The following is a 13,918-nucleotide window of genomic DNA, read 5'->3' as shown; positions in this document are numbered from 1 at the left end:
GCCCGAGCGCCCCACCATCCCTGCATACTGCTGTTGGGTAGTGCTCTGTGAGGTTCTCCCAGCGGTGGCAGCTGTGGTGCTGGCACCATAGCCACTAGCACTGTACTCTGCAGTGCCATAGCCACTCGTGCCATAGGCAGCTGCTCCATAGCTCCCTTGGGCGTAACCATACTGGCTCTGTGCTGCCCCAAAAGCGGAATTGGGGCTCCCGTAGGCACTGCCATAGGTCTTGTTGGCTCCGTTGGCATAACTGTCACCACGCTCACGGTCTCTGAAGCCACCCGAGTCTCTCCGGCCCTCTTTCACTCCCCGGAGCCTCCTGTCACACTCTTCCTGGTACATCAGGTTAGGGTTGTTTACTGAACTGCTCGTTCGGTAACGAGAACGACCTCCTGGCGATGGACATATTAAAGATTTAGTACCATGAACAAGTCTTAAAACAATGACCTCTGGTGCAATTATGCCACCCTTTCTCCCCCCTTCTACATCCACTATTTTGCCCACAAGGAGCAAGTTCTTTTGACCGGCTCCAACTCCCCTGCCCAGCTGTGCGTATGCTCCTCTCTACTTTGGTCAAGGTGCAAGTAGAGAGCCCAAAAAGGGTTCTTAAAGGGCGTGCTTGGAAACAAAGAAACAGGAGAAACTCTGGGCTAACGTGGAAACGTAAGGAAACTTATTGTTCCTTCAGAGCACGGGAAATAAAGGGGTCCCTGAAGGTAAAGTCAGTGCCATCCCTTCAGTGATCTCGATTTTGCACGTGCACACAGCCTGCTGCCCGCGCTTAGGGAGGAGCTGCAAGTCATTAATTCAAGTGAGATTAGCTCTGTAGGACCTTACCTGGAAGAAAAAAAAAGAAGTCAACAGCTAAGGTAAAGCCTGCACGCCATCTTTTTTTGGACAGAAATCCATTTGGACATCTACCTAACGTGTTGATAACTCGGGTACACACCAACTTTGTTACTAATCTACTGTGTGTTAGCTCAGACTTGTGCTTACTACTTCCCTACCCTCTTTTCACCTTCCCTCCCCCAAAATGGGGAACCTACTCCCTGTGTAGCCCTCTTCCCATGTGCCTTTACCTCCACCACCACCTCCGCCTCCTCTGTGGTCGACAAGCTGCATCAGTTTGGGATTGATGGCTTGATTGGCTTCTTCCAACACTTTGATAAGCTCCCTGGCTTGTTTCAGGTTTCCTGGCGTGAAGAAGGTGTAGGCGGTACCTTTGTTGGTACTACGTGCGGTACGGCCAATGCGGTGCACGTAATCTTCAGAGCTGTTCGGATAGTCGTAGTTTATCACAAATTTAACGTCTTCCACGTCTTGTGAGGTGCCCAGGTGCGAAGCACAGTGAAGGGGTGGGGTTGAGGAAAGGGGAGAAGAAGAGAGGACGTGCCAACGAAAGGTGGGGAGCACGAATGCAGGTGACAGTAATAAGAAAAAAAAATACAAAGTTAGTAACTGCACGGAATAAATACAAGACAGACTCATCCCAAAAGAGTAGAAGACAAATTTAAGATCATCAGGAACAAAGATCAGCGTCCTGAAAACCAGCCGTCATTTCAAAGCAGTTTTGCCCTGCACTGCGATTCATCCTCCCCGGAATGCACTTCTCTGTCTCCATGTGTCAAAGACACTAATGTCTGTGAATGAACTAAGCGGATTTCATCCTCTGCTTTTTAAAAAAAAAAAACCCATGATCCGCCAAGTGAAAACGCCACCGTCAGACAGAGCAAACTGGGGTGGAGGAAGGGCAGAACTGCCACGGTAAAGCTTTTACTCTGTTGGGAGAAGTCTAACAAATACTAGCGGTAATGAGATCACTTACCTGCCACTGCGCAACATGAAATAAAAGGCAATCTTAAAAATGTTTAGTTTTACAGTTCTAATTAAAATACAGTGAACTACTGTCCCTAGCCTAAAGCTTAGGGCGCTCCAATTGCATTAGTGTTACTCAGCCAACTCCTTAGCAATTATCCAGACCTAGAGTATCTCAACTCAGCCTTGTAGTCATCACCAGAATGCATGTGCACTAACATTTCACTGTGCTGGCCCGTCCAGTTCTGGCAAGCTTTTGTCATTTGGACACTCCGGAATCCCATTAACAGTTTCCTAGTTCCAGCGTCACACGGAAGCAGGAAACGGAATGATCAAAATCGCTTTGTGTACAAAACCCTGAGACAATTTTGGAGTGCAGAACTGCACGTCTTTTTGGGAAGTCACGACTTCGTAAGCTTACGGCACAGAAACGAAGTAAATGTTAGTGTAACGCGTCGGTGAAAGCGCCTCAAGTACCAAAAGCACCTATTTGCTACAGTATAAAATACTTTTAAAAGCATGACATTACAATAAGTGCCCTAACAGCTCATTAAAAAAAAAGTTAAAAATCTGTATTTTAAGAAGAATATTCTGAAAATATCCAAAATAAAACACAGATTTTTATAATTTCCTTTCTTTTGTTTTTGGTTTTTTGTTTTAAAGAGAGAAACATTCTCTGTTTGTTACCAGACCGATGCACACTCCCTCCTCCTGTGGGAAACCGCTGCAGCCGATCCCGTCTCTTTGCCTTTTATTTTTGGCGGCCTCCTTTCGAAAACTCCGCCCTCTGACACGGGACCACTGGAGCGCGGGGAGCATGCATCAAGGGTCCGTGGCAGCGAGAAGTCCCCACACACGCTCGCTCTGTGAACTGGCTTAGACGCTTCTCTGTAGCCCCATTTGGTTGTGAAGCGCCGGAGAACCTGGGTTCAGGTAAAAGTTTCAGGTCCTCCAACGCTTTCTGGCCCCTATTCGGGGTTCTTTGGGGCAATTGTCAAAAAAATGAAGATACAAAAATTACATCCAAAGGGTCAGACTGCATCTATTGCCCAGACTGCATCAATTTCAGAGGGGTTGCGGGAAAAATAAAAACAAGAGGGTTGTGGTGACAAGAGGGGGACTTTATGTCTGTTTCTTATTACAGCAAAGGGGGGGCTCCTCAGTCTTTGCTGACTCCAAAGTCCTGAATCACACCAAAAAAAGGGAGTGAGAAGGCAGGTTTCACAGGGGGCTGCGCGAGTCTCCAGCTAGGGTTCTTGATGCAACAGGGTTTTTTTAAAAAGGGGAAAGTGAAGTAAAGAGAGGAGCACGTATGACAGATTGCATCTTCACAGCCAGGCCGCAACGAGCCCGGCCGGCTGCAGGCTACGTGATCCTCAGTCAGTCCCATTCTGCACATCCACCGGTAGCAAAGCGACTCGAATTGCCACAGAGGTTACAAGGATGCGCTTTCCCAGGAGAAAGCACAGGGAATCGTAGCCTAGCCGTGTAGATGGAACTGACTTCACTGGGGAGGAGTGGGAAGAACGGGAAGGCAGGAAGAGGAAAATGCAAGGGTGTTTTCCGGCCTAGAGAGCGGTCCTGGTAGAGCACGCAGCGCGCTGAAGACCAGAGCCAGTGCAAGACCCGGCTTCTCCAGTCCAGCGTGCTCCCAAGTGCTGCCGCACACTCGCAACCTTCCTGCGCTTTCAGAGGGTAACGTGGCAGGATCAAGACCTGGAACAGTAAATCGGTCTGGAGAGCTACCCGGGACACGTTCCCTCTGTCAGACCATCAGAATACCCTATGGCACAGACCGTCTCCCATGGGTAATGGGGAGAGAGACAAACTAGCAAACATGCCAGCCTAGAGAGCTGTTTAGACCATCAATGCAGATGCAGCCCCGCCCCTGCACTGAGAATGATCTGCAGCTGATATCAAAGCTTCTGTTAAAGAAAACAAAACAAAACAAATTCAGTGGGTTTAGTTTAATAGACCGAACAAAAAAAATAAAGTAATTAAAAAAAAATAATCAGTGCAGAGAGAGGACCTCACTCCAGGGAATTACCACAAAGAAGTCATTAGGGGACTCGGAACTTACCTGGAAGAAGCTTTTTTGAAACCAATGTTCCATTAGGAAGAGGGAAAGCCCTGGTGACTCAGCCAAAAGGCGCGCGCGCCCCTGTTTTATGTTATTTAGGTAGAAGCCTTCACTTTCCAGGATCTTGGAGGAAGTCGTCCAGAAGTTTGCTAGTTAAGTGACTTATTTTAAGAAGCAGCAAACTCAGGGCCCCAAAACAAGCAGAGATGTTGTTCAGTAACAAGAAACAGACTCTGGTACCTTTCCCCCTTAGCTCAGGTGAAGTGGAGGATGGGAAATGGGGAGACTGTTTTCTGAAGTGTCATCCAATTGAGCAGTTTGGGGGGGAGTGGGGTTTTGGTTTTTTGTTTGGCTTTTTTTTTTTTTTGGAGGGGGGTGAGGCTGTTTTAAATGTCTAGGCAAGATGCACAAAGAAGCTACCAGCACATAGCAAGCCTGTTTAAAAAACGCTGCTAGAGAAAGCAGCTCTCTTTCATATAAACTGATTTCAGGCCTCAGTCCCTTCTCCCAACAGGCCCAAGTTCTACCTGCACAGGTCCAGACATGACCCTAGAGGGCAGAGACTGAAGTCCAGATAGTCACCTCTCCGAGGAAGTGTAGGACGTTTTTTTGATGGGGGGAGGGGAAGGAGGGGCGAAGGTTGTGTGAACAAAGGCTGACAAGCCTAGCAACGGTCTGCCTGTATTAAAGCGACCATGCGATGCACAGCTCAGCCACCCTTTCAGCATATGAAAAAAACCCAGAGAGCTCAGCTAACCGGGATTTCTAACAGCTAGAGGCTTTTCTGGGCTTACTTGCAACGACCTGCAGTAATTTCATCTAAAATTTACTACAGTGAGACACGGACCCCCAAGCAGCTTATCTTCTATCGAGCTCAGGGAGGGGGCAGTGTTCAGTGTCCGTTACTGGACTCGGGGCACTTCAGAAGTCATCCTCCTCCTAGAGTGGGCAGCTGCCTAAGGCCTGTGCTTAGCGCACAGAGCGTTTCACAGCACGAATATGCTTCTTAAAAAGGGGGCACGACTGATGCATCCAGAGAGACCGGTTTCATGCCACCGGAACAGAGCGGTGCAATTTTGATTCAGTTACACATTTGGGTAACACGATGTTAAAGGCCATATATGATCTCAGTGGTCCTGCCTGGAAGGAACACAGAGGAGGGAAGGTTACATGTCAACAAGACCCAAGATCTGGAGCAGTGCTTTCTCAGATGTGAACACATCTGTGGGGTAAACATGCGTGTGACACTGGGGTCGGTATGTTCAAAGCTGGGGGGTGTCACTGGGGGAGAATATTAGCTACTGGCTGTCGAAATGCTCTCCCACAACTTTCTACTTGAACTTTATCTGACACGCTCTGAACGGAGAGCAATCCGTCCCTATCATCCAGCATCAAAAGCTGGATTTGGGGAAGAAGTGAGTGTGGTGGAAGGGTTGGGTTGCATAATTGGACGTCTCTTCTCCCTCTTGGCGATCGATTGGTCATGCCTAGGCCTTGCTGCAGACCAAAGCCTGTTCATTAGGAGCAGGAAGAGACTTTGAATATGAAAGAAAAAAAAAAGATTAATGTTAAAAAATGTATTTCACATGTGGGGGAAAATCACGCTTTGATTTTTTTTTTTTTAAAAAAAAGAAAACATATTTCAGTCCAAAGAAGAAAAATATGCAGCAGTAGGCAAGAGTGGTCTATATGTACAAACCTAGCCCACGAGATGCAACGTCGGTAGCAATGAGGATAGGAGCCTTTCCAGAACGAAACTCTGCAAAACAAAGCATGCTATGAAGTAAGACTTTTCAAAAAGATACAGTTACCTGAACTTGATTTACACTAAATGCTCATTTTCCAGAATCTAAGCAAGATGGGTCAATTTCAGAAACCCCAGCAAGCCAGGATACAAGGTGTCAACTATTTTCCAAAATCCAGCTGGCTGGGTTAAACCATTTTCCCAGTCGTGTTTTTGGCAAAAGAGAAAAAAGGCAAATACGCGTACTGAAATCAACAGTACAAAGGCAAAGAAGTTCTTTTGAGAGGTATCTACTGGTCATAGAGACAAAATACAGGGAAGACTGGAGAAAAGCCTGTCTCAGTAAATTACGCACAGCAGCCCAGTTATTCTCCCCTCAGTGATGGACTCACCATTAAGCACCCAATCTCTTTCTGGCTGACTCTTGTCTCCATGGATACACATAGCTGGCCAACTGCCAAACAGAAATGCACATTAGTATAGACAGAAAGTGCATATATTAAAGGCAACAGGAAACTTTATGGGCTTTTCAGTAAAAAGGCAAAAAATAGAAGAGTTATATTTTATTCCCTGTACTCCTCTGGCCTGTATCTACCTAGCACGTATGCTGGTTTGTTTCCCGCATGTTAAACCCACCAACTCCATGAACAACCATCTAAGCCAAATCCCACAGTCCCAATCAGTATTCCCATACACCAGAAGCTGCCCAGCTTACAAATACTCTCTCTTGCGCTAATACTTCGATGGACTGGAACCTTCTGGGAAACGAAGGCTGAATTCAGTCAGGAAAGGAACGGGCAACTTGTTCCCAGCAATAGCATCACGAACATTTAAACCTTACGGCTTCTGATTACAAGTTTTGTTTCCCACTAGAAAGAAGGGGAGGGAGGGAGGGGGGAAGCTAATCACCCATCTCTGCGCATCCTTCGAGTGAGATCATCACATCGCCTCTTTGTCTCCACAAAGATGATGGTCTTGTTTTCCTTCTCTGCCATGATTTCTTCCATCAGTTGAATCAGTCTAAAACAGACGTGAGAGCCAAGATGTACATCCATATATACACCACCACAGGAGCACTCTCCCAGCTCGCATGGAGGACGCATACAGCACGCACCCACCTAGGTCGGTCAGTACCGCTTACACAGAATTCCGGCCTGTTGTACAACGGCACGGCTAGAACACACGCAGTGGGGCTGACTTATTTTGTGACACTCAAAGGTTAAATAATACAGCAACTCACTTCGTATCTGGCTTACAAAGCAATCTAGATTTTTATGTACAACCCGAAAAAGCAAAACAGTAGGAAAAGCAGCTTACTTATGGTCTTTCTCGCTTTCCATGCACACATCCACGATCTGCAGGATATTGTGGTTGGCACTCAGCTCCAAGTTCCCCACATTGATCTGAACGTAGTCCTGCAGGAAGTCCTCGGCAAGCTGGCGCACTTCCTTCGGCCAAGTGGCACTCCACATCAGAGTCTGTCTGTCAGGCTAAGGAAAAGGGAAAACGGATTTTATTGAAGGTACCAGACTCGGAACGAGAAACCAGAGGAGGCTGTCCTTTTACAAGCTTCACGCACCCTTATCTGGTCAACAATTTTACGAATTTGGGGTTCAAATCCCATGTCCAACATCCTGTCTGCTTCGTCCAGCACCAGGTACGTGCACCGACGAAGGTTGGTCTTGCCTGCCTCAAGGAAGTCAATCAAGCGACCTGGTGTAGCAATGCAGATCTCCACACCTTCAAAACAGAATGAGGCAAAAGAATAAGGCTCTTCATTTGAATGTCAATTGGTATTTTTAGTCAGAATGAATCACCTTCAAGAGGAAAATTGTTTAAAAAAAAAAAAGCACCACCCTCATTCGTACCCAAGATTGAGTCATTTCAGCAGAAGCCCTAGTTTCTTTCTAATTTTTTTTCCATTCTGAAATTACTGTTACAGTGCCATTAGAATAATAAATGCAGTACAGAAGCTAAAAGCTTACTGTCAGAAAACACCAGTGAAGAGCTGTCCAAAACTCAGAAGTAAAATAAGCTTCTCTTCAAGCCTGACCTAACTCCATCCAGAATTATGCAGTCTACAGAGCAAAGTCCAGCTAAGCTCCACGCTAAGCAAACATGAAGCGCTCCTCTCGCTACACAGGACAGCTTACTGCCATTTCTTTTTCTTTATTTTTTAAATACGGCAAGAGAAAGCATGGACTTGAACACTGAGTAATGGTGTCCTAACAGTGGCAGACAACCGTCCTGCCCATACCTGTTAGCATAAAATCAGCATTCAAATATTCGTTAACTCACACCAGGTATGGCAATTTATGCATTCCTTAAAAGGAAGGGACAGGTTCCCGCTGATTCCCAGATATTGCAGGTGAGTCCTTCAGTGTCACTTGAAAGACCCACAGAACAGCTTCTGTGGCACTGCACTTACAGAGTATTCTGTGGCAACCCACACCTTTTTGTCTGTGGCAACCTGGGGTCCTGAGAGCTGACAAAGCTGGGCATACTTCTTGTTACTATAAAGCTCATGCAAGAGTTAAGATTTCTAAGGGAGCCATTGGTCTGCCAGCACGACTGAATAAACTGCAATCTGTGTCGTCAGTGTACTCCTCCAAAGTAAATTCACTAAAAACCCGAAAGATCACAGCGAATTAAAAAAAAAACCAAAACCTGGACTATTTATCTAATAAAAAAAAAAAAAACAAAACCTGGACTATTTATCTATTCAACAATCTGTGCTGCAGAATATACTAAGCCATCATCCAAAGACAGTAACACTGGAAAGAACTGAGAGCACTGAACCTGCCCCCACCCTCTAACCAAAGCCTTCTCTTTATGACCAGGAGAACACCTATTCTGCAGCACTCCAGAAAGGTGTGCAAAAACCCACAAAGCTGATACTGGCAAGCACTCATCATGCAACCTTCGACTCCTCCACTGAACTGGAATGCGCTACCCTTTTCCTGAACAGAGCTATCCCACAGCCTCCTACCACATGCCTTTATCCCATTACTGCAGTTTTCAATAATGAAATGCACTACAGCGGTTGCTGATAAGGAACTGGTTCTGCATTCTCAACTCCAGCCCCTTGCCATGTATGGAAAGGCAGTTACGGAACGTTATAGGGTACACGAACAGAAACAGATTAGTGCCAAGAACAATTAAAAACCCAAAACCCTACTATCTAAAGAGGTTTCTATACACCCAGGAATTAAGTTTGATTATTTGAATAAGCCTGGGCAGAAACCTCGCCATTTAGTTTAAGGAAAATCATTCCTTAAACGTACTGCTACTGCGTTTCCTCAGAATGACCAGTTCTCTTCCTGCCAAGTTCCCTTTCCCCCTTCACAAGCAGAAAGTTTAAACAGAAAATGGAAAAAAAATGCAATATCCAAATAGGTGACTACACAACAAAAGAGAAATACTGTGTAGGCACTACGCTTGTAGCAGGAGAAAGAGCTAGCCATTCATCCACACACCCCCCACTCCTCACAGTTTTTCAGAAGATCGTTTCATTTTTACAATAGCACCTCCTCCCGAAACCGCAGGCACCTGTTTTTAAAGTTACCTCTTTCTAGATCTCTGATCTGGGGCCCTTTGGGTGCTCCTCCGTATATGCAGGTACTCTTCAGTCTTGAACACTTGCCATAATCGTCGGCCACCTGCTGCACTTGCTGGGCCAACTCTCTAGTAGGTGCAAGAACCAGGCACTGCAAAAGGGAGCGATTCAGAATCGCCAAGCTGCGCACACAGCCCTAACTTAAGGGCTCCGCACAGACACCAGAAGCAGAGTTGGACCATCTGCTCTTTATTAGCTAAAACATTTACATATCTTTAGACTATGTCAGCAATTGCAGAGAATTTCAACTAATGAGTGGGATGCTCACATTGTAATAGTAAACATTTCTCCACTTACTATTCTGATGCACCAATTAAATAAAGTACACATTTCATGAATGGAGCCATGCCTTATACACAAAAAGGAAGAGAATCGACGAGCACTTACAATTGGGCCATCCCCCCTCTCCAAATACGGCTGGTGGTTGATGTGAACGATTGCAGGCAGCAGGTACTGAAACAGAAGAACTTTAAGTCAAGACACAGGACTTCAACATCCAGTGCCAACGATCTCCTGACATGGTAAGCACCCATTTCGCCTAACATCCCTTCGAGAAGCCAACACCCGACGTGGGAGACAGCAAGAAACCTTGGCTAAATTCAAATCAGGATTCTGCAGACACAGATACTTGTGATCCAACAGAAGGTAAGATTTTCAGAGCTGCTGACCAACCATACCTGCTTCAATGTGAGCACAAAATGTAGTTGCTCAGCACCTCTGAAAGGAAGGCTTATTTAAATTTGGAGTCTAAGTTAGCAGAATCGAGTAATCTTGGCTCTAACCAATACTTTTCATACAGGGTAAAATTCCTCTTAGCCACTGCAGATGAAATTAAAGGATACCTTGAAGACCCAACCATTCTTTAACTTGCATAGTTTAATGAAACAAATATGCTGAACAGTACCTACTGTTTTTTAAACCACAACGTTAGGCACAGACCAGAGAGAAGTGACTCAGCACCCAAAAAGACAGACACACAAAATACATGCCTGCGAATACGACAGCCTAGTTGAGACTTCAAGCCTCACCCATGATGCAATAAGGCAAGCTTTAAAAACATGTAATCATCTCACTTTATGCTTATAGTACTGGCAAACCCAAAACCTACTGACTAGCAGCCAAGCGGAATTTCTGTCAGGCACCCAGGAAAACTAACCAAATACATAAAAGGGGAGAATACATACCGCTAGTGTCTTCCCAGAGCCAGTCTGCGCAATGCCCACCATATCACGACCGCTGAGGGCTAGTGGAAAGCCCTGGCACTGAATTGGAGTGGGTTCTGTGAAGTTCTGGTCCATCAAGGCATCCATCACATACTCTTAAGAATTTAAGAAAAAAAAAATTCTTAAAGGGTAACTGCAGCTTCAGAAAACAGAAGAGGCCTAAACAGTTACCGGTTTTGAGTAATCCTCATTATCTTAAAGAATGGCAAAATACTTACGCGGAAAGCTACACTGGTGGAAGGCAAACACAGGCTTGGGGCAACCCTCCATTCCTCGAATCGTTATCTCTTTCTTTCTTCGCAATTCTTCAACTTCATACTATTGGGGGGGGAAGCAAAGACAAACGTCAGATGGCAGCCTGGACCTGAAGTGCACGTTTTTAACTATTAACTCACTACACACCTCTAGATAGCAGCTTCTGTTTGGACAGAGATCTAAAAAGGACTGCTTTCCTAAGGGTTTTATCTTGGCACCGAGCTACCACACAGGTTCCGCAGTGTTCAGAGGTACCAGCTCTCTATGCAGTCTAGAAGGACTAATGTATCTTCTTCCAACCAGCCTTTCTTCATGAGAAGCTTATTAACATAGCCTTTAAAAATTTTACTCTTCTTCCAGAGGCCAGAAATGACCAACAGTTTCAAAAGGGATTAGAAACAAGGGATCAGATAAGAAACACATTTTATGTGGCAGTGCTAAGAACTACACAAAATGAGCAGGCCCTAATACACCACAAACAAGCTGAAGGCAGGGCAGCCCCCCTCCCTCAATTAACACATTCCAGAGGTGGTTACATACAGAGCTCTCTGGACAATTTGCAACTCAGAACGTTGATTGGAATCTTTTGAGAACCAGCACTTTTCTTCTGCATGACAGAAGCGCAAGCAACACCATAATGATACTGTAACCCCTCGCAATCTTTTTTAATAACAGAACTTCTCAAAGCATTTTCGAAACGCGTACCTACATAAGCATAATTTTAGGATTACAAAAATGTTTTATTTTATCCCTGTCTAGGTTACCTTGCAAGTCCAACTGCGCTTTACAACATGCTTCCACAATTCATAACCTTATTCTAATGGTCATTAAAAACCAACAGAAAGACACACATCGACATCAAACGTGCACTTTACCCACAGCGTAAAGCTTACTACTTGTGCGAACCTCCTGTGCATGAACTGAAAAGGTAAAAAAAGAACACAACTTCTGGGTAAAACGTGAAAGTCCTTTTAGTTGTCTGAGGCAGACAGCTACAGCAGCTAACGCTGTGATCCAGCAGTGGTGCTGGCCACATGCACGCCCCCAGCCGCAGTTAAACCACGACAGTCGTTCAAGTGACTGTCTCTTTAAAAAGCCAACGCCTCCTTTGGTTCCTTTACGGCACAGAAATCTCTCATGCCTATTTCACATAAAGGTTTGTATGTCTATGCAACTGGAGAAGAACGCTGTCTGTCTGTTTCCTCACGAGAGGAATGAAATGTCTTAAATTTCTAAATATAAAGACATTAAAGATGGGGGAGGGGAAAAAAAGACTCTGGACTCAAGTTGATAGGAAGTGGCGATTCCGGTATCTACAGGGCAAACACAGCACTGCATCCAATTCTGAGCCCCTGGTGTAAGGGCGGTGTTCTAACAGGGCATGTCCAAATGTGGGAGTAAAGCCAGAGGCTGGAGTACAGGAGGTATGAAGAAAGACCAAATTTGTTAGCCTGGGAAAGGGAAGACTAATGGGAATTTAACTGCAATGTTCAAGCACCTGACGGGTGGCTATGGAGATGTTGCAAATCATTATTTGGGGGGGAAGAATACCATGAGATAAGCCCTGGAGCAGCACCCTGGGGATATCCAAACGCAAAAGAACAAGGCATGAGGAAACCCACTGCAGGTCTGCAGTTAACCCTGCTCTGAGCAGAGGATGAGACCAAGCATCTCCCACACTCTCTTTCCGCTTCAATTATTAGTGCAATAAAATATTATTTCAGCCACTCTCGTTTCATTATTTTAGGTTCTTTCAGGGTCTCTGCAGTACTGCAGCTTCTCAAGCCCTCTAAGTCTTTCCTACACTGACAAGAGCTGGACTGGACAAGCGTTATGACAATGAACAAATGACCAAACGTAAGAGGTCTCGTATAAAAACAGCTAAGAGCAGCAGCATCACGTCTGCTACGTTAAATACTGACAGCAACTAGGACCAGGATCTGCAGCATACACACATACCAATCCAGCTTAATGAAAAGACAGTTGTTACACACTGTCCCAGACTTCCTAGGACATTTTTTCCACTTGTGATATTTTCCTGCTGTAGGCAAAATGAATGGACAGAGTCTGAAAACCTACCGGAGTAAGCCTGGCCACTTCCGGATGTTCCACGTAAAAATTCTTCTCAAACTTGGGCAGTTCATTTAAATCCCATTTTTTCTTACGTAATCGTTCCCCCGGATTACCAAATTTCTTCGGCGGGAGAGGACCTCCACGACTTGCTCCAAACCTGGGAATGTCAATGTTAGTTATAAAAATAGATTGAGTAATTACTCTGGGATTTGCAGGTCTCTTAAGCATTTTCTACTCTTTTTTTCCCCCAAGTTGACACAATATTCTAGCAGAAGTCACACACAACCCACCCCCCACCACTGTGACGGCTTACAGCTTCTTGAAATAACATAAGCCTGCCCTGTCTCAGCTCTAAACCCAAAATCATCTCAAAGTTTCCTTCCAGTACAGCCATTTGTATGTCATCGCTTCAAAGCGCCTGTCTCTACGTTTCTAGCTCAACATTCCCTCCCTCTGGACAAGGCTGCAGTTACAGCTACAGCACTTTTCTTTTCTTGGTACTGACGGTACGTTTAAAACATAGTTAGATGAGAGAGATGAGAAAAATCTCTCATGGCAAGTTCCTTGTACTGCTCTCAGTGTTAGTTTTACACAAAAGTAGCTACTTCGGCGTCCCTCCCTCCATGCCTTATCTCCTTTCCTTATCAAGCAGTATGCCTCAAATAAAAACGAGAGTGGATAACAGAAAGGAAATGATTCCAGCCAAGCCTGCAAGTCCATCTCGAATTCTGAAACCAAAGCAGTAATAATAAAAAGTATTTTTCAACCAGAGTAATGGGAAATGGGGGTGGAAGTACCTGGGGAAAAATCGTGCCCTTTCTCAAGCGCTTTTGTGAAGACTCAAGACAGTAAGAAGCTAGCTATACTTATTCAGCTAAGAATTTCCTAACTAGCAGAACTACTCAGAAATTCCTGCTCGCTCTCTCTCTCTCACATAAGCATTCTTTCTTAAATTAACCCAGTTAATTTAATCCACTTGAGAAGGTTAAGAGCTAACTGTGATGCCTAATTGATGGATCAGACAAAACACGAGCTTCTGGTGATAATCTGTAACTGAAAACTGAGTGGCAGAAAATGATGATTTACTGTAAATATAACGATGTATTTTTAAA

At 45.0% G+C, this 13,918-nt stretch overlaps 1 protein-coding gene across 1 annotated transcript; it reads right to left on the bottom strand.

Moving 5' to 3' along the window:
• Positions 1–3: 3 nt before the first annotated feature.
• DDX17 (DEAD (Asp-Glu-Ala-Asp) box helicase 17) lies at positions 4–12,963 on the bottom strand (the record flags this gene model as incomplete). The annotated part of the gene is made up of 12 exons (XM_010147458.1): positions 4–392; positions 1,080–1,319; positions 5,595–5,654; positions 6,032–6,093; positions 6,549–6,659; positions 6,957–7,129; positions 7,219–7,379; positions 9,205–9,346; positions 9,643–9,708; positions 10,440–10,573; positions 10,697–10,796; positions 12,813–12,963. Coding segments are annotated over 12 exons (1,789 nt in total), but the record flags the coding sequence as incomplete, so codon positions are not given.
• Positions 12,964–13,918: the final 955 nt, after the last annotated feature.

Source organism: Eurypyga helias, unplaced genomic scaffold (assembly GCF_000690775.1).
Source record: "Eurypyga helias isolate BGI_N326 unplaced genomic scaffold, ASM69077v1 scaffold48462, whole genome shotgun sequence".
In the NCBI taxonomy this organism is placed as follows: Eukaryota; Metazoa; Chordata; class Aves; order Eurypygiformes; family Eurypygidae; genus Eurypyga; species Eurypyga helias.
This window is presented reverse-complemented; position numbering and strand designations above follow the sequence as displayed.